This window comes from Rhinoderma darwinii, chromosome 2 (assembly GCF_050947455.1).
Source record: "Rhinoderma darwinii isolate aRhiDar2 chromosome 2, aRhiDar2.hap1, whole genome shotgun sequence".
NCBI lineage: Eukaryota > Metazoa > Chordata > Amphibia > Anura > Rhinodermatidae > Rhinoderma > Rhinoderma darwinii.
In genome coordinates, this window is record NC_134688.1 from 35,863,940 (window position 1) to 35,885,478 (window position 21,539).

The 21,539-nt window shown below is 47.5% G+C and overlaps 1 protein-coding gene across 1 annotated transcript in view; it reads right to left on the minus strand.

Moving 5' to 3' along the window:
* The window catches only part of TRPC6 (transient receptor potential cation channel subfamily C member 6), a 206,447-nt gene that overhangs the window by 40,233 nt on the left and 144,675 nt on the right, over positions 1-21,539 (minus strand). Inside the window, exon 9 of the mRNA XM_075851522.1 lies at positions 19,170-19,373. Coding sequence (XP_075707637.1) covers positions 19,170-19,373 — 204 coding nt within the window. The remainder of the gene's footprint in view (positions 1-19,169; positions 19,374-21,539) is intronic.

Consider the following 21,539-nt stretch of genomic DNA (forward strand, 5'->3'; position numbering starts at 1 on the left):
CTAAGTACCCTTAGCCGGAATTGCAGGGGAACAAACAGCTTGTTCTCAGGAAGGTTCCCGGGAGCTGCACCTTGATCAGCAGCAATTTCAGAGACTAAATCAGAATCGATCGAGGAATGATTATACCTGGAGGCAAAATACAAGCAGGATCTTCCTCCGAAGGAGGGCTGGCCATGAAGCTACGCGACAGTGCATCAGCCTTAATATTTTTAGACCCAGCCCTATAGGTAACCAAAAAATTGAATCTGGTAAAAAATAACGCCCATCGAGCTTGTCTCGGGTTTAGCCTCCGGGCAGATTCTAGGAAAACCAGATTCTTGTGGTCGGTAAGGACCGTTACCTGGTGCCTAGCCCCCTCCAGGAAGTGGCGCCACTCTTCAAATGCCCATTTAATGGCTAAGAGTTCGCGGTTGCCAATATCATAGTTACTTTCAGTTGGCGAAAACTTCCTGGAGAAGTAGGCACAGGGGCGGAGATGGGTGAGGGACCTGGTACCCTGGGACAAGACAGCCCCCACTCCCACCTCAGATGCGTCAACTTCCACGATAAATGGCTCCATTTGGTTGGGCTGAACCAGCACCGGGGCCGAGACAAAGCACTTCTTAAGGACCTCAAAAGCCTGGACAGCCTCAAGAGGCCAGTGGAGGAGATCAGCACCTTTGCGAGTGAGGTCCGTAAGGGGCTTAGCGATGACCGAGAAGTTAGCAATAAATCTCCTGTAATAATTAGCAAACCCCAAAAAACACTAACGCCTTCAGGGAGGCAGGTTGGACCCATTCCGCCACAGCCTGAACCTTGGCGGGGTCCATGCGGAATTCATGAGGAGTGAGGATTTGACCCAAAAATGGAATCTCCTGTACCCCAAACACACATTTTTCGGTTTTGGCAAACAGTTTATTTTCCCGAAGGACCTGGAGCACCTTCCTGACATGCTCCACGTGGGAGGACCAGTCCTTGGAAAACACCAGTATGTCATCAAGGTACACTACCAGAAAAATCCCCAGGTAATTTCTCAAAATCTCATTTATGAAATTCTGGAAGACCGCAGGGGCATTACACAACCCAAAGGGCATGACGAGGTATTCGAAATGGCCTTCGGGCGTGTTAAACGCAGTCTTCCACTCATCCCCCTCTTTGATGCGAATAAGGTTATACGCCCCCCGTAGATCCAATTTAGAAAACCATTGGGCCCCCTGAACCTGATTAAAGAGATCAGGAATCAAAGGAAGGGGATACTGGTTCCTTACCGTGACCTTATTCAGGCTACGGTAGTCAATGCATGGCCTAAGACCACCATCCTTCTTCCCCACGAAGAAGAAGCCAGCACCTACCGGAGAAGAAGAGGGACGAATGTAACCCTTGGCCAGGGATTCCTGGATATACACTCTCATAGCTTCACGTTCGGGACAAGAAAGATTAAATATCCTACCCTTAGGAAGCTTAGCTCCTGGTACCAATTCGATAGCGCAATCGTATTCTCTATGAGGAGGTAACACTTCGGAGGCCTCCCTAGAGAAAACATCAGCGAAGTCCTGAACAAACTCGGGTAGCGTATTCGCCTCCTTAGGGGGAGAAATAGAATTAACAGAAAAACATGACGTACAACATTCATTACCCCATTTGGTTAGCTCCCCAGTATTCCAGTCAAACGTAGGATTATGCAACTGCAACCAGGGAAGACCTAGAACCAAATCGTACGATAATCCCTGCATCAACAGTACAGAGCATTGCTCCAAATGCATGGAGCCAACAAGGAGTTCAAAAACAGGGGTATGCTGTGTAAAATAACCATTAGCAAGAGGAGTGGCGTCGATACCCACTACCGGGACAGGTTTAGGCAAATCAATAAGAGGCATAGCAAGGGACATAGCAAATTCCACAGACATGATATTAGTAGAGGACCCTGAATCCACGAAAGCACTGCCGGTAGCAGACCTACCACCAAAAGAGACCTGAAAGGGAAGCAAGATCTTAGTACGTTTCATATTTACGGGAAATACCTGTGCGCCCAAGTAACCTCCCCGATGATCACTTAGACGCGGAAGTTCTCTGGCTGCAACCTTACGCTTAGGACAGTTGTTCACTTGATGCTTGTCGTCCCCACAGTAGAAGCAGAGACCATTCTTCCTGCGGAATTCTCTACGTTGTTGGGGGGACACGGAGGCCCCGAGTTGCATAGGTATCTCTGAATCTTTCGGGGAGGAACGAAGCAACGGAGCTTCGGGAGGCATCATGGGGGAGTCGGAGGAGAAAACACATAAACGTTCACGTTGTCGTTCCCTGAGACGACGGTCAAGTCGTATCACTAAAGCCATAACCTGGTCTAGGGAGTCAGAAGAGGGATAGCTAACTAGCAGGTCTTTCAGGGCATTCGACAGACCCAACCTAAACTGGCACCTTAAGGCAGGGTCATTCCACCGAGAAGCTACGCACCACTTCCGAAAGTCAGAGCAATACTCCTCAACAGGTCTCTTACCCTGACTTAAGCTCACCAGCTGACTCTCGGCAAAGGCAGTCCTGTCAGTCTCGTCATAAATAAGTCCGAGAGCAGAAAAGAAACAAACAATCAACGGAGGAAAGTTCAGGGGCGTCAGGAGCCAAGGAGAAGGCCCACTCTTGGGGCCCTTCCTGGAGCCGGGACATAATTATACCCACCCGCTGGCTCTCAGAACCTGAGGAATGAGGCTTTAAACGAAAGTAAAGCCTACAACTCTCCCGAAAGGAGAGAAAAGTCCTCCGGTCCCCTGAGAACCGGTCGGGCAACTTGAGGTGGGGTTCAAGAGGTGCGGTGAGGGGAACTACCAGGGTAGCATCAGGCTGGTTGACCCTCTGAGCCAGGGCCTGGACCTGTAGGGAGAGACCCTGCATTTGCTGAGCCAGGGTCTCACGGGGATCCATAGTGGTGTCAGGGACCAGGGGTAGACTAGGTATGGGCTTGTTATTATGTAATGGCAGGGGGTAGGGAGACGGACAAGTGAGCCCTAATCTACCCACCACTCTGTCCCTGCCTACTTGCAACGACCCGCCCTAGGCGACGGGGTACAACTGGGCGGCGGTCCCTGCGCTCAGTAAGTGCACGACAAACACGACAAACATACAAGGAACACAAGCAAGGAAAAGGGGCCGTTGCCCACGGCAACACCGTGAGCAACCAGAGTGGTGAACGAGCCGAGTCAAGCCAGGAGTTTGCGAGGTACAAAACGAAAAGCAGAAGAGTAGTCGGTAAGCCAGGGTCGGTATGGAGCAGGATCAAAAATAGCAGGAGCTGTAGCTGGGCCAGGAACCACAAGGAAAGAAACAAAAGCAATAACAAGCACCGAGGGACAGGAAGTGCAGGCTTAAATAGACCGAGGGCGGGAGCTAGCTGAGTCTGGCCAGGTTACGATAGGCTCTCCCACTCCTAAGCCTGCCAGCCTGAATGGTGGAAGCAGGAGTCAGTCTCAGGGATGTATTCTCAGGTGCTGACTGATTAGTTCTGGGAGTTAACCCCGCTGTGCCTGGCAGATCCTTTACATATGCCATAAATTAGTAATAGATGCGGTTCTCACCTCTGGGATCACACCTATATTAAGAACAGGGGTCATCCAAAACCCAAGACCTGCCTAAATTCGCCTGCTGCATACAGGCAGAGAATAAATGGACGGCTGCTACATACTTGCGGTTCTCTAGTGCGTTCTATGGAATTTATGGAAAGAGCCGAGCTGGCCACCTCTCCATTCATTCTCCGCCTGGATTCAGCCCCCGTTCTCAACATGGGTACTGGTTCCAGGGCTGGGTCGTGTATCTATCAGACATTAATGTCAGATCTGATGGATATACCATAAATTTCTAACCCTTTAATAATGGACGTCCTGCTGACTGGTCATAACCTTGTTTAAAACAATTCACTGTCTGCTATAGATTGTATCTTATTCAATCTCATTAAAATAGCGAGCACGAGCTTGTCGGCAAACATTGATATTCATTACATCTGGGAAAGTCGTTCATACTGTGCAGATAACAGACAATGTCTGCTGCCAAAAATCAGCCTCCCTTTAGCTCCAGTATATAGACATGAGTTCAATGGGAAATTATTCATGCATCAGGCACCTAGGAGGCTTTTAGACTCCGATATTGTAGACCTTGCTGGAATTGCATAAATCTGATGAAAATATGGCATTGTAAATCATAAAGCACACAGCAAGAATATTACAGACTGATAACATTATAACTAGTACCTTACATACGTATATGCACCCAAAAAAACGCTGTCTTGGTGGGTGCATTGCGACCCACGGAACAGGCGAGCGTAGGTTGACCCCATAGATTTTCCCAATGGTTGATGTGAACAACATATCAGCCTTTCAAACGTACAACCTACCGCAGCCCGCTCTCCGCTACGACTATTCGCACGTGTTTAGAACATTTCTACTGCCCCACTTTCCATCACTTTCCCTTTTTCCTTGTGGATTGTAGATGTCAATGTAGATGTTTCGCGATCCTACCTCAACTGTTGACGTGGTATAAGATTTACATCGACCTCCATAGGCGTAGGATGGCCATTCAATAATGTTGTGTCAAACTTCTTTTGCAAAAGATGGGGACGTATGGGCACCACTATGTAGAAAATAAATCTATATGGGGTGCTGCAGTAACATGCAAAAAATATGCATACTAGGAGAGAGGAGAAGGCACATGTACAAAATTGCGCACACCCAAAATATTAAGAAAGGGATACGAAAAAACGGGAATGAAAAAACCAAACTTTATTATACACTATATACAAAATATAAAACCATTTATAAAACAGAAAGAATCAGCAAACCTGTAAAAATCTAACAGGAAGCAAATCACAGACAGAAATCTCAAATAGGATTCCAAATGGGACAATATCAAAAGAATATAATACAATAGCCGTATAAATGTATTATGTGCAACTAGTAAACCTGGAAGGTAACCACATGCTGAACCACACAAGAATATAAAGTGCAAGATAATATCTATACCCCAATGAGAGGAAACTATAGCCACATAAATATGAAAAAATACATACATATATAATATATATGCGTATCTATTTGCTTGGTGAACCTAACTGCAATAAGCGGGTACAGCCCTGACCACTCGTCGTCACAAGCAGTACGGTCCTAGGCATAAAACGGGCCGTTTGTCCTTATTCCACAGCCTTTTTGGGCCATTTATCAATTTTCTCTATCGTGATCATTTCTCTTTAGATCCAATAGCATCGGCTTTTTATGCCTAGGACCGCGCTGCTTGTGACGAGTGGTCAGTGCTGTACCCGCCTATTGCAGATATGCATGCACCCTGAGCCGAGCATGCACGTGTATGGGGGAGTCGGGAGGAATAGCTGTCAGCCGAATGGTCTGAGATGTATGGCCAGCCTTAATCTTACCCAATATTTCTGCAAAATTGTATCTAAAAGTCTACTGAGGGGCTGAGACCTCTGCCCTTCTGTGTGATGACTGACAGCGGTATTAACTCTGGGGAAACAAACCTTCTTCACTTCGATGCCGAGGTCCATCTCTTCATGGTGTAGTGTGATGTAATCGGCGCATGCACAGTACATGATTAGACCGGTAAAACTCCAGGGATTTAGTGCACATGCGCTGATTCGGAAGCAGAAGCGCGGGCGCGTTCAGGAGAATACAGGGTCAGGCGTGAAAACAGCTTTTACACTGCCTGGCCCCTGTCAATCAAAAAAGGAAGGGACGGACTAGAAGAGGCTGGACGCAGCCTGCAGGGATTAAGGGAAGCCGACATGACCGTCCTAGTAGGGAAAGGGTTAATTAGGTGAGGGAGAGTTGGAGGGAGTTGGAGGGGGGACGGGGAGGAGTTAAGGGGGACGGGGGGCCGTTACTGAGCTTCCCGCTGTTTCTCGGCATTGAGCCGGAAGCAGCGGGAGGAGTAACACAGAATCAGTAAGCTCCCCCGTTGCCCGTGCTTTTAGGGATGGCAGAGGCCTTAATATTGGAGCAGCTGCGTGCCGCTGCTGTGCACCACGGTCCCGGATGGCTAGAGGAGACCGTGGCTGCCATAACGAGGATCCCGGACGCCGTTTCGCCACGTCGGGCACGGCGGTCGGGGTCTGTTGCAAAGGACAGGCTCCCCTCCCCCGGCCCCCTCACGAGCATGGCTATGGCGGCGGGGGGGAGTCGGCAACAACCGCTCCTGCGCTGGGCGGGCAGAGAGCGTTGCCAGGGGTGACGGCGACGCAGGCCGGGTCGACCCGTCCCTCTCGGCGGTCCCGACCTCCAGAGCGCCTCAGCCCGGAGGCAGTCCCGCGGACACGGCGTCGCAGAGGGAGCCCGATCCCGGACGCTGCAGGCCAGGCAGCTGGGAGGATCGCCCCTTCCCAGGCCCTGCGTCCTGGCAGGAATCCCAGGCCGCGACGGGGTCCGGCGGTAAGCAGGGAGTCGCAGGCTGGGCTCCCTGTCACCCCTCCCCCATCAGATGGAAGATGTGGAGTACAAGGTACGGCCGCCCCGCATGGTGATGTTCCGGCCAGGGGGCAGGCTTCGTCAGGATCGTCTAGACGGACGCCTAGATCTGCAGCGACGTCGAGGCAACAGGTCCGGTCGGAAGTCTGGGTCCCGGCGGTCGGGCGGCAGGTTGCCGGCCCATCGGTCAGCGCGTCCTCATCCCCGTTCCGAAGATGTCGTTGGGATGGACAGTCGTCGGCGAGAGAAGAATTGGAGGAAGGTGAACTGGACGTGTATCGTCGAGGTCAGGATGGTCCGGCTGACGGGAACACAGCGCCTGTGCAGCCCGGTGAGTGTATAACTCCATCATTGTCTTATCCAGCGATTTTTATGTCGGGTGTCGGCGGGGGGGCTGCTAGCATTGCATCGGGGGCCGGTAGTGGCGCGGGCGGACGCGACGGAGCGGGTTTGGCAGACTTAGTGGGTTGCTTACGGGAGCTGGTGGGGCGCCTGGACACGGCCGCGGCGCCGGTAGTAACGGAAGTGTCCCCTGCGGTAGTTTGGGAAGGCCCCAGGGACGTGGGATCGTTACAGGCGCGTCCGGTGGCGGCGGTTAGAGAGGCGGTCGCGGTGTCGGTACAGACCGAGGCGCAGAAGGACGGCGATCGAGTGCGTATTGATGATCGTGCTCGGGGGGAGGTGTACGTTTGTTTTGAAGGTCCGTTGGGGGCGCATTTAAAGCAGGAGGTGCGCGAGCGGATCTGGAAGGACGAGTATGTTGAAATTTTTTCTCTCTTGCCGCTCGCTAAATTTAATTTGGATAAGGGCAAGCGGGATGAGAGTAAAAAGGACGAGGAGGAACGGCGGCGGTATAGGCTTATCCCGCAGACGTTCGTTAATTGGTCGCAGGCGTTCGTCATATTGGCTAGTGTGATAGGGGAAAAGGCGCCGGAAAATTGTTCGGCGTTGTTTTGTTATTTTGATGCCATTGGGGAGGCTCATAGGGCGTATGGGGGTCAAGCGTGGCTGCGATACGATGAGCAATTCCGTCAGCGGAAGGCGGTTCGGCCGGCGATTCGGTGGGACCAGAAGGATATTGCTCTCTGGTTACGGGTTACGGCTCCGGTTAGGCAGTCCTTTCCCGGGAGCGCCGGCCAGGGAGGCCAGTCTAGTCAGGTTGGACAAAGCGGCGGGGGAAAGGCGGGGTTTTGCTGGCAATTTAATGAAGGTCAGTGCAAGTTCGGGGCCACGTGCAAGTTCAAGCACGTGTGTTCCGAGTGTAATGGTGCATCACACGGGGCGGCAAAATGTCTGCGAAAAAAAGAGGTCAGGTAACCAGCACGCGGCTGGTCAAGGGGGTGTCGCCGGTGAGGGTGGAAAAGATGGCACCTTATCTAAATGAGTATCCGGATAGGGCGGCGGCTAAGTTGCTTTATGAAGGGTTTCGTGTTGGTTTTGTTATTCCTCCGCCTCCTTATGAGGTTCCGGTTACGCGGAGGAATTTAAAATCGGCTTACTTGCATGCAAAAGTCGTGTCGGAAAAGTTGTTAAAAGAAGTTTCGTTGGGCCGCATGTCGGGGCCGTTTGTTGAGTCGCCGGTAAAAGATTTAGTTGTGTCCCCGTTGGGTATTGTCCCTAAACGCGAGCCCGGAAAATTTCGTTTGATTCAACATTTATCGTATCCCAAGGGTTCGTCGGTAAATGACGGGATTGATCACGAGTTGTGCTCCGTAGTTTATACCTCATTCGATAAGGCGGTGGGGTTAGTGCGGGCTGCGGGTCCTGGGGCGCTGCTAGCAAAAACTGACATCGAGGCGGCGTTCAGGTTGTTGCCAGTTCATCCAGAAAGCCAACGGCTGTTGGGTTGTTTTTGGAATGGGGCCTTTTACGTGGATCGGTGCCTTCCGATGGGGTGTTCCCTTTCTTGTGCATATTTCGAGGCGTTTAGTAGCTTCGTGGAGTGGGTAACGAGGGGAGTATCCGGGGTCGACTCGTTGATCCATTACTTAGATGATTTTTGTGCGTTGGCCCGGGGGGTTCGCCGGTTTGCGGTAATTTGCTTCATGCTCTACAGAAGGTGGCGAGGGATTTTGGGATTCCTTTGGCGCCGGGAAAAACGGAGGGCCCGGTAGCGACGATTTGTTTTTGGGAATCGAAATAGACTCGGTGGCAATGGAGTGTCGTCTCCCGGCGGATAAGTTGGGTGCTGTGAGGCTGGAGGTTCGACGGGCTTGTAGAATGAAGAAAATGACGCTGAGGGAGCTTCAGTCGCTGCTGGGGAAGTTGAATTTCGCCTGCCGGATTATGCCGATGGGGAGGGTGTTTGGTAGGAGGTTGGCGGCGGCAACGGCGGGAGTGCGTGCGCCGCATCATTTTGTGCAGCTCAAGGAGGAGCACCGTACTGATCTTCAGGTTTGGGATGACTTCTTGGGCCAGTACAATGGTCGCTCGCTATGGATGGCCCCAGCGCAGGATACGAGTGATTTGAATATTTTCACGGATGCGGCTGGGGCGGGTGGTTTTGGAGCTTACGGGGGAGGTCCGTGGTGCGCAGGTCAATGGCCGGCTAGCTGGGTGTCCAGTGGACTCACGCGGAATCTGGCCCTGCTCGAGCTGTTTCCCATCGTGGTGGCGGCTACCATTTGGGGGGACAGGCTCAGGGATAAGAAGGTCCGTTTTTACTGCGACAACATGGGGGTGGTGCTTGCCATTAATAACATCACGGCGTCCTCTCCTCCGGTAGTTCAATTGTTGCGACATTTAGTGTTGGTATGTTTGTCGTTGAACGCGTGGGTGGTGGCGGTGCATGTCCCGGGTGTACGGAATTGTATCGCTGATGCTCTTTCTCGCTCGCAGTGGGACCGGTTTCGGCAATTGGCACCGGGAGCGGAACGTCTCGGTTTGGCTTGTCCGGAGCATCTTTGGGATCTGGTCTCGGTCCCGTAGAACAATTGGTACAAAGGTCTTTGGCGCGCACGACGTGGAGTGCTTATGCTGCTTATTGGAGGCAGTGGGAGGAGTGGGTAAGAGAGTTGGGTGACGTCAATACGGATAGAGACAGGTTGGTGGCACTTTTGTACTGGTTAGGGGACGCCTGGGAGGCGGGGTTTTCAGTAGCGAAGGTGAACCGGTTCATATCTGCGGTGGCGTTTGGGTTTAAGTTGCGGTACCAAACGGGCAGGGGGGCTGAGATCTGGGGAGGTGAGCCTATTCGCAGACCGGCTGGAGGTATGGTTGAGTCGATCTAAAACTGACCAAGTAGGGAAGGGTAAACTGATAGTTGTTCGCTCTCCCGGGGTCGGTCATGTGCCCAGTAGAATGCATGCGGGGTTTTACGAAAAACAGGGGGTCTCCAGAGTTGCCTTTGTTACGTCATGTGGACGGGTCGTTTTTGTCCAGGTTTCAGTTTGGAGCTGTATTTAAAAATTGTTTGACGGCGGTTGGTGTTGCGGCAGGCTCATATTCATCTCATTCCTTCAGGATTGGCGCAGCAACGGAAGCGGGGCGCTGGGGGTTGGATGATGAGGGGGTGAGGCGTATTGGTCGTTGGGAGTCTAAAAGGTTTAAGTCCTATGTCCGCCCCCATATGTTATAATTTTGTTGTTTACGCTTTACAAATGTTATATGGTGGTGCCTAACTGTGTTTTCCGTTTCAGATTCGCCTCCGTGTTTGGTGTGGTGGATGGGTCATTCGTACGTGCACTGGGGGGCTTTGAGGGCGGACGTCCGCCCGGATGGTCGCCAGTTGCGCATTCCGCGACAGGACGCGGTTGTGCATTGGCTGGGTTTTAGAGGTATGTCATGGAGCAGGGTGTTGGCGGAATTCCAGACATATGCGCGGCTTGATAGGGTTCCGGAGGTCTTAGTGTTGCACGTGGGTGGGAATGACTTAGGAGTCCGCCCCTTTCGTGAGTTGGTGCGGGATATCAAACGTGATATGTTGTGTTTGTGGGTATCTTATCCCAAGTTGGTGATAGTGTGGTCGGACATAGTCCCAAGAAAGCATTGGCGGTTAGCTAGATCTGTGGAGAGAGTCAATAAGGCTCGCATTAAAGTTAACCGGGCGGTGTCCCGTTTTGTGGCAAGAAACGGGGGCATTTGCGTGAGGCATAGGGATTTGGAGTCAGGAGGGGGGAATTTCTGGAGGAGTGACGGGGTTCATCTGACCGAGGTTGGCATTGATCTTTGGAGCTTGGCGATAGCAGAAGGCATAGAAAGGGCGGTGGTGGTGTGGAGGAACTCACAGGCTTAAGGTGGTCAAGGCCTGTTTCGCTGTGCGGGGGGAGTCCTTGAGGCCAGTCAGTACAAAATGGTGGGGGGGTCGCATCGGGGGTATGCGTCCCCCAAAAAAGGTACATGGTTGAAGACTTCATCGGGTGTTATCCCTTTGAAGTGGTCTTCTGGTAGAAGGTATATCACTTGAAGGCTTCATCGGGTGTTATCCCTTTGAAGTGGACTTCTAGTGGTCGGTATATCACTTGAGGGCTTCATCGGGTGTTATCCCTTTGAAGTGGACTTCTAGTGGTCGGTATATCACTTGAGGGCTTCATCGGGTGTTATCCCCTTGAAGTGGACTTCTAGTGGTTGGAGCCATCTGCAGAGGTGAACGGTGCTTCCGAGCTGGTTTACGGCTGGAGGTAATTGGTGGTTTGCAGATGGCTAATTCGGTGTGTTCTTTAAAAAGGACTATCTGAAGGGGCTTCAAGGACTTCCTCTGCTCGGGTTAATGTTAACGTTAAATTGGTATTTACGATTCTGACCCATGTTGGGTCATGTGAATTATTAGGAGGAATTCTCTGGTGGATTCCTAACTAGTTATCCGAATGTTTCGGATTTAAATTGTTTTTATAAAACTGTGAAATTAATAAACGGCTGCTGTGGCCATTTCACATCCAACCTCGGTGTCATGTGTCTTTACTAAAGTGGGGGTGGGGGGATAGTATGGTATAAGGTTAACACACGACTCTACTTAGGCAGGTCAAGAAGAGGCTGGACGCAGCCTGCAGGGATTAAGGGAAGCCGACATGACCGTCCTAGTAGGGAAAGGGTTAATTAGGTGAGGGAGAGTTGGAGGGAGTTGGAGGGGGGACGGGGAGGAGTTAAGGGGGACGGGGGGCCGTTACTGAGCTTCCCGCTGTTTCTCGGCATTGAGCCGGAAGCAGCGGGAGGAGTAACACAGAATCAGTAAGCTCCCACCCTCCCGCCCGTGGTTTGTTACTCCTTAGGTCTTATGTACGTCCGTCTATGAGCGTTGGTTTTTATTTGTGTGCTTATTTAACATGTTTTTCTTTTTTCCGGAGTAGGTTCTGTTGTCATGGCAGCTGGCGGGGGGAGTCCTTGAGGCCAGTCAGTACAAAATGGTGGGGGGGTCGCATCGGGGGTATGCGTCCCCCAAAAAAGGTACATGGTTGAAGACTTCATCGGGTGTTATCCCTTTGAAGTGGTCTTCTGGTAGAAGGTATATCACTTGAAGGCTTCATCGGGTGTTATCCCTTTGAAGTGGACTTCTAGTGGTCGGTATATCACTTGAGGGCTTCATCGGGTGTTATCCCTTTGAAGTGGACTTCTAGTGGTCGGTATATCACTTGAGGGCTTCATCGGGTGTTATCCCCTTGAAGTGGACTTCTAGTGGTTGGAGCCATCTGCAGAGGTGAACGGTGCTTCCGAGCTGGTTTACGGCTGGAGGTAATTGGTGGTTTGCAGATGGCTAATTCGGTGTGTTCTTTAAAAAGGACTATCTGAAGGGGCTTCAAGGACTTCCTCTGCTCGGGTTAATGTTAACGTTAAATTGGTATTTACGATTCTGACCCATGTTGGGTCATGTGAATTATTAGGAGGAATTCTCTGGTGGATTCCTAACTAGTTATCCGAATGTTTCGGATTTAAATTGTTTTTATAAAACTGTGAAATTAATAAACGGCTGCTGTGGCCATTTCACATCCAACCTCGGTGTCATGTGTCTTTACTAAAGTGGGGGTGGGGGGATAGTATGGTATAAGGTTAACACACGACTCTACATAGGCAGGTCAAGGGATAGAAGCCAGAGCGGTTTGGAGAAACGGTGACACCCTCGCTGCTCCAAAACACACTAAAACAGTGTTAGGTTCAGGTGAGGCTGCACTGCGTATATTACTCTGTTTCGGGGTTTGATAGGCAAATTTCTGGTGACTCCCTTGAAGCCCTCATGCACATGGCCAGATGAATAATCTGTACCATACGACCCTCTGTACAGATGAGATGACTGCACTTGTGAAGTTCTCTATGGTACCATATTTTTTACTGTAAATTTTCGTATGGTGTTCTGTACAAGCACGGTACAAGTCCCCAGCACTTTCATATGAATGCCATATTGTGTTCTGTATTGGCACCATATTAGTTCCAGGAAATTTTCTGCTTTGAACCCCGTCATCGTTGTCAGTAGTTACAGGGAGAAAAACGGCGCCTGTATGTGAGTTGTCACACAATTCTGCCTTTATGGAATAGTGACTTTTTCAGTATCCATTAACTTCTAGTGGAAAATATGCGCTCATGCGGCATACAATGGTACATGGCCTCATATTTGTTTTATATGGCTGCACATGGAGTAGGTACAAAAAAAAAGCCTCCTTGCAAAGACACATGGAGGTATGGAAACTGGGGAATAACTAGGAGTCACAAAGTTTGCAGTTACAGTGGGGCCCTAGAAGGGGCCCAAAAGGTCTCTGCTCCAAATGATGATACTAGGACTATAAAGACCATATTATAGTTGGAGAAACCTGTTAGACATTACATTCATGTTAAGTTGCTTCAACTTATTCCTCTGTACGGAAACCTAGGATAACACCACCGCTGTATAATGGCACCATATACCTTATACATAGCCATAATACGATCATGTGCACGAGGGCCGAGGCCTTATATATATATAGATATGTCCATCCTTACTGTATCTTTTCTCAGATCTCTGTACCGTTGCTTTATTGACAACAGACAAGATACAGGAACGGATAAGCAGATTTCAGGATAAAGCAACATAATTTATTAACTTGGGTAGCGGATACTTGAACTGCAAACAGTTGGCAGTCGGAAGCAGCAGTGACAACACCACAAGCACAGGGCTGCAGAAACAGGTAATGGGAGGCCGAACAGTCCATAAACAGAAGACGTGGCAAATACCGGAGTGGTAGTGATGAAGCGCACCTCAGAAGGAACCAGGAGCAGATCTTGGATGGAACCAGGAAACACCCAGAGCTGCGACCAGACAAAGAAACTAGACTTGGAACCAGGAGATGCCAGGAACAGAGTCCAGGAGAAGCCAGAATCAGAACCAGGAGATATCAATATCAGGAGCAGGTGGTGTCACATCACGGGGTGAGGTCCTGGTACAGGCAGGTATGGGTCACATGAACCAAGACTGGTACACTTAAATAGCTGCAGGACTGGAGCACAATCACAGCAGCAGAACAGGAGATCAAACACAGTAGCCAATACTAGGAGCACAGGGACCAGGAACAGGACTAGGAACATAGAGGCGAGAGGCAGCATCCACAAGACTGGCCAGGTCAACATTCAGGAACAATAGACATTCCTCAAGCAAAGGCTGATGGTACAGACAGGGTTAAAATAGCAGAGTTCATCAGCAGCATCCAATGGAACAGAAAAAGTTGCAGAGCACAAGAGTCCTGCACTGGAGGGGTTAATTACTGTTTAGCTGCTGCAGGGTGAGGTTGTGTAATGTACCTGAGTATATATGAGGCAAAATAGGTAAATGTAGCAGGCCTGACTTTGAAGTAAAACACTTAATCCCGCCAGGGTCCAAAAACGACGTTGCCAGCAGGGAAGAAAGGACGTGATTTGTAACAATCTCAACATATCTAGAGATGTGTGGCGTGAGATGACCAGTTTTGAAAAAAAAAACATGATTTTGCGGTATTCTGTCACGAGATGTTTATGTAACATGTGTCGATGTGTGGCCACTCAGTGGTTGTGATGTGCGTTGCAGCCCTTTCCAAGCATGTCGCTATATTGTATGGAATTTGTTTCATGAGAAATTGGAGACCTTAACCAAACTCAAGCAAAAGTAAGTGCTCTTGCACACGACCGAGCTCGGGCCATGAAAAACGTCTAAGATGCAAGGAGTCCCATTCACCTGTACCGTGGTCGGCCGGGAAATCCAGCCGATACTCGGTCCGTTTTTCCCAGCCCAAACTCAGTCGTGTGCAAAAGCACGAAGGGTGGACACATCTGTAGATAATATTTGTACTTGTAAGATAAAAACATTTTCTTGTGTTCCTGCTGGGAATAAATTCTGAGCTATAAAAAAAATCTGGAAAAAAGAAAAAATAGAATCTCAAACTTATAAACTTCTGAGGCTGGTACTTCAGTTCAGTTACAAAGAACAGTCTGAGTGTGACCCCCAGCAAGCCTGACACATGGAGAACGGCAATTAAGTCCATTTTCCTTATGCTGTGATATGATCTGGCAAAATTAAACAGGTTCAAATTGTCAAAAATGTGAAACCAACGAATCTGAACACAAGAGTCCTTGATTTTAATTATATTGCAATGCAGAGAAAAAATACAGCTGAACCATTGCTGGGTGATCAGATATCATAGACACTCAAAAGAGCCATGACATTTCCTTCGGCCAAAACTGGAGTAGAGTTCAATGTGGAGATAAGTCCAGTAATTAAGTTCATTATTTCAGTTTTAACAGAAAATAAGAGATAAAAATGGGCTGTAATTAATGTGAACTCATCTGTAATCGCAATGTGGATATTATATGGGGAGAATGGAACGCCACCAAAACAAATGTGAAGGTTTCCAAGGTTCTGCAAGTATGAAACTAATATTCCATCAATGCAAAGGATTGTGGCACATAGTAGAGGTGGAGTGGGTGTATAGGAGGGTGACCAAAGAAACTAAAGATATGGGTGGATTACAATACCAAGAAAAAGTGTCGTACAAAGAAGAGAGTGGGCCCTATGGCAAATATCAAAATGGGCACACATTGCAGTGTTAGATTTTGCAACCTAGTACAGAAGGGAGGGACCAGTGTTGCTTTCCCACTCCACACCCACCACATGACACAGGGGCCAATTCCCCACCTCTTTTGAAGTCCTACACAGGTTCTTGGCACCAAATAGAAAAATGGATGGGACAATCCCGGTTCTGGGCCCCCTCTCCCCATAGGCCCAATAGCAGCTATTTTTTTTTTTTTAAAAAGAGGGTCATAGAGTTGACCTAATCATTATGTAAAAATACATAAATGATCAGTATGTAGATGGTTTTCTAGTCTTTTTTTTTTATACCTAGGCCTGTAAACATGTTGAGGGAGCAACCATAACATCTAGACAAGAAAGGGTTTTTCTCATCATCATATAAGGGATTCTTTACTGTAAAAGCAGTAACACTATAAAACTCTCTGCCACAGGATGTTGTAATGGTTAATTGGTTGAAAGAGTTAATTATATAAAGCCTGGATGCCTCAAAATATCATAAGTTATGGGTACTAGATTATTGGAGATGGGCTATCGTTTCTGGGACTTATTTTGATGGACAGTAATGGACCGTAATTGTGCCCATTAAACAGATTGCATTTCAATTGGCGTGCTTCTACGCTATACAATGCATTCCGGAAGTCTTCAGACCCTTTCACTTTTTTCACATTTTGTTATGTTGAGGCCTTGTGCTTAAATAAAAAAAAAAACATAACTTTTTCCCAATCATTCTGCACTGAATACCCCATAATGACGAAGTGAAAATAGAATGTTAGTAAATCTTTGCTAATTTATTGAAAAGGAAAAACTAAAATCTTGCATTGACCTAAATATTCAGACCCTTTACTCAGGACTTCGTTGAAGCACCTTTGGCAGTGATAACAGCCTCCATTTTTCTTGGGTTTGATGCCACAAGGTTTGCACACCAGGATTTAGGAATTTTCTGCCATTCTTCTCTGCAGATCCTCTCAAGCTCTGTCAGGTTGGATGGGGACCGTCAGTGGACAGTTATTTTCAGGTCTTCTCCAGAAATGTTCGATTGGGTGCAAACCAGGGCTCTGGCTGGGTCACTCAAAGACATTCACAGAGTTGTCACTTAGCCTCTCCTGTGTTGTGCTGGGTCATTGTCTTGTTGGAAGGTGAACCTTCGGGCCAGTCTGAGGTCCAGAGCATTCTGGATGAGGTTTTCATTACAAATATCTCTGTACTCTTCTTCATTCACCTTTCCCTCAACTCTGACCAGTCTCCCTGTCCCAGCCACTGAAAAACACCCCCACAGCCTGATGCTGCCATCACCATGCTTCACTGTAAGGCTATGTTCACACGGAGTATTTTGGGGGAGGAATATCTGGCTCAAAATTCCGTTTGGAACTTTGAGGCAGATTTTCCTCTCCCTGCACGCCGATTTTCGCGGCGATTTTCGCGACGTTTTTCGCCCGCGGCCATTGAGCGCCGCGGGCATAAAACAGCGCGAAATACGCTTTCTCTGCCTCCCATTGAAGTCAATGGGAGGTCAGAGGCGGAAGCGCCCGAAGATAGGGCATGACGCTTCTTTTTCCCGCGAGGCAGTTTTACTGCTCGCGGGAAAAAGACGCCGACGCCTCCCATTGAAATCAATGGGAGGCGTTCTCGAGCCGTTTTTGCCGAGTTTTGCGACGCGGTTTCCGCGTCAAAAAACTCGGCAAAATACCCCGTGTGAACATAGCCTAAGGATGGTATTGTGCAGGTGATGAGCAGTGACTGGATTCCTCCAGACCTAACACTTAGAATTGAGGCCAAAAAGTTCAATCTTAGACCTTCTGGAAGTTTGAGTTTTTAATTTTTATTAAATTTGCAAAAAATTCTACAACTCTTTATTCACTTTGTCATTATGGGGTATTGAGTGCAGAATGATGGGGAAAAACTTGCTTTTTTTATTTATTTTAGCACAAGATATCAACATAACAAAACGTGAAAAAAGTGAAAGGGTCTGAAGACTTTCCCAATGCATTGAATATGCTACTAGGTAATTTTTTTTCATTGCTTTGCCCCCTACGGTAGCTTTCCTTCTTTTTGAAATGAGAAACATTCAAACCACTCCACCTACTGCACAGTACAGTAATTTTATCCCCAGCTTACATACCATGGCTAGATAATAGCATATGTGGTGCGCTGTTCAATGGCATACTGGAGAACAATAACTACCTACTATTTCTATACTTTCAAGGTCAGTAAAACACGCCCATTGATGCCCACTGTCTGGTTTAAGATTTCCTTAGACCTGCTGCGATGTAATATTTACTGCATGCAGGAGCGTAACTAGAATTAATTGCAAAATGAGATGGGCCTTCACCACCTAGTGACAAGAAACCAAAATAGCAGCATAAGTAGAATTATTTGCAGGTATAGTAATAGCGCCAAATATTATAGAACTGACATAGAAGTGCTAGATAGCAGAAAGCTACAGTACTCACTTGTCATTCCCCTAAAAAAGAAACAGGGCAAATTTACTACTGTGTGTACGTCTAGAATGCGTCGAAAAATGTGAAAATGTTTGCGCAATTTAGCACATATCATTTTTAACAAATTTAAGAACAGATGTTTGCATCTCACTAGACGCTTACAAAAAGGTGTCTAGAAAAGGGGTGTGGCTTAGCAAAAAGGGGCGTGGCGTAGCAAAATTCACCAAAGTGTGCCAAACAAAAACTAAGCCAACCAAGTGGTGGTATAAGGAAGCGAAAGTGTCTAGCGCGTCTACCAAGATGCACTAAATTTATCATGCAGCGTGCACCAATGTGATAAATTTGGCGCCTCTTCTGACTGCCTTGTCTACGTTTATGTTGTCTAAATTTTACACAGCCTAGTAAACCTCCATCAATGGATTCACCGTTTGGCAAAACTCATATTCCCATATATAGTGACACCTGCTGGTGGAGCATGTCTTAAGGCTTCCTCACATCTGCGTTGGAGGCTCCGTTAGGGGCCTCCATCACAGATCCGGCCAAAAATACCAAAAACAATAGCGCAGCATGCTGCACTATTGTTTCGGGCAAAACTAGGAACACCCTGATGAAAACCCGACGGAACCCATTAAACTCAATGGGTTTTGTCGGTCACCAATGGTGTCTGTAAGACAACGGAAATGGCGCTTCCGGTATTTTCGTTGTTCTGCTACTCTGACGGAGCAAACCAATGGAAACACCAATGCTGGTTTGAACCCGGCCTTACGGAGTCGTAGCTAGGCTTTCAAAATTTGTGGCAAATATCTTGTTTGCTGGCCTACTGTAGGCCCGGGTCTAAATACCACTTACAAGGCAGAGTGACTTGTTGAAGCAGGAGCGTAACTAGAGCATGCTGGGCCCCATGCCACACTTATATATGGGTCCCCCAAAACAAAGACCCCCCCCCAGACCAGAACCCAGTCCACTTAATCAAACAACCGGTATCTACTTTCCACTCCTCGCTCCCGGCTTCTCGTCTTCAGGGCCTGGCACACAAGGCCCTCCTGCCACGTCAAGGTCTGTGCCGTGGCACATACAAGGTCCTGCTGTCAGGCAGCTTCAAGCCCGGCCTGATGTGACAAGTGGGGTCTGTGGGGATACTGCGTTACACCACTGTGTTGAAGATTTCCCTGGCACTTAGCACATGCCCCCTTGCCCTTCACCCCTCCTCCTACTAGCTACGCCCCTGCCTGGATGTCTACAATAACAATTATTGTACTGTGTGAAAAAATAATAATATATAAGTCACTATATGTGTAAAAAAAAAAGTGCATCAAAAATAGCACCACTTACCTTGTTCATCTCTGAATCTTCCTGTAAACTTTTGGAGTGGCAGGAAAATATTCTAGGAAGGATTGATTTAATTTTCAGCGCAATGTAAACAAATGACTTAGGACTTGGAACCAAGTTGAATGGCACTGGAAGAGTCCTCCCTTCCTCAAAGTACGAAAACCAAAGCTTGGCCCTGGCAAATTTCCACTCTACGTCAGAGTCATCCTGGAAATAAATAAACATAAAAAGCGAGACAATTACTACAATAAGTCTCATGTATAAAAACAAAGACCAGTGGTGTTGCCATTGTTCTTATTTGTACTAGATTTATATTTTATGTTATATTGTATTTAGTCAATTACGGAATACCTATGAAAATCAGTGCTGAAGAAAACTGTGGTGTTGCCCATCTAATTATTTTTAGTGGGTTTCTACGAGCGAAGCAACTTCGAATACTGAATTGAAAAAAATAAGCAGTCCATCTAGACTCCATCTAGAAGCACTCATATCTCCCAACAGCCCCGTATCTCGCAGGACTGTGTTGCAAACGGGAACACAAAGAGGCGGGTCTTATGCAGATTCACATAAAAAGGAGTGTTACTATCCAGTTTCTGGGCAAGGGACGTGGCTTAAATGTCCCACAAATTGGGATTTTAATGTTGAGAGATAGGAGAACTTCCTAGACAGACGGGCAGACATATCATATGTGCAACCTGTGCAAGGGGCCCTGTAGGCGATGGGGCCCATCATCACCTTAAATAGAAAACAATAACACTTTGGACAGTCTGTTAGATGGCATGTAAGGGACGTTGCTAGTGGTTCTTATGGCTTTAATTACTGGTGGATTAAGGGAGGTGATCTATGACGAACTTTGACTCACAAAAAATGAGCAGATACTGTTCTTGGACAGTGACCCACAGCTCTCTGTATCTTCTCCTAGTACCAAGCAGCAAAAGAACTTTCAGTCAAATAATACTTTTTAAAAATATTAATATTTTTGGAGTATGTCCCTTTTACTTGAGCTCACTTCTTTTGGAAAATCCACCCCTGCTGGACCTTATGTAAAACCTTAACGTATGTAAAGCTTCTAATAATTTTGTCTTTTTTTCCTTCTTTTCTTGAGGCTATACATATTAAGAGGTTTTTTTTTCCATGGTAACCAATTGGGTTGCTGCTTATTGTCCTGTATTTTTTAGAAATGAACAGCTGAAATTCAAAAAGTTGCCGTGTTTGTTTGTTTTTTGTCAAAGTTAATGTCCACCCTTTTATCTAAATAGGTCCAAAATTCTTTGTTGATCAATTAAATATATATCCTTATAGTTATCAGGGCTCCATTTTCCGCATACAGAACTCCATATCCCTTGCATAGATATAAAGTTAAATGATAAAATTCTGACTGCCTGCAGTCACCACTAGGGGGAGCTTAGAAGCTTGCTTACATTGAGCTCAATAAACCAGTATGCACTAAGCTCCACCTAGTGGCAGCAGCAGGCAGACAGAATTGTATCATTTAACTTTATATCTATGCAGGGTATATGAAGCTCTGTAAGAGAAAAATAGAGCTACAGTACAACCGCTATAAAGCTATATTACTTTAAATTTAAAATATGTTTGACATGTTTGATTTTTAAAGAAAAACTGGAAAAACTTTTCTGCCGTTCTTCTGCTCCAGTGTCCCCACGAAAAACTTCTTGCCATGTGCTCTGATGCAACATTCTATGTATCCAAATCACTCTATTGGGGGAAATAGCAGTGGAAAAACACTAAATAGGAATTTTAAAGAGGACCTGTCACTTGTATAGTAACGCCCAATCTCCTAGCTAATCTAAGAGGCGCTGTCACACTGATAATACTAGTGAAAATTGTGTCCCACAACATTTATTATTTTAAAAGTTATGAGCATTTTTCTAAATATGCACTTGAGGCTATACTAGACAAGTGGGAGGTAACATTAGCGATTCTCCTGAGGTGGAGCCTCCTCACAGCCTCGGACACTGTCCTATCAGCATGAAGCTGCTTCACACAGTGTGAGAGACTGAGGCTGGAGGGAAGGGGGATCACTTCAAACAGCCATATCTCCAGCTGTGAACCACCTAGAACCGCGGTTCTGGTGGCATATAAAAGATAAGATTCTAATCTTTCATATGGCACCAAGATTGCACTTCTAGTGACAGAACCGGATATATCGCCAGTTGACAACAGTCGGGAATGGAAGCTGTATACTATATGGTCACACTGTGTTGCTGGGCAGGGAAGGGGGAGAAGCTGTATGCTGATTGGACAGCATCATACAGAAAACATTACACCTCCCTGAGTGAAAAGAAAGATTAACCTCCCATTTGGCAAATATAGCCAAATTAGAATATTTAGAAAAATTAACATACATTTGCA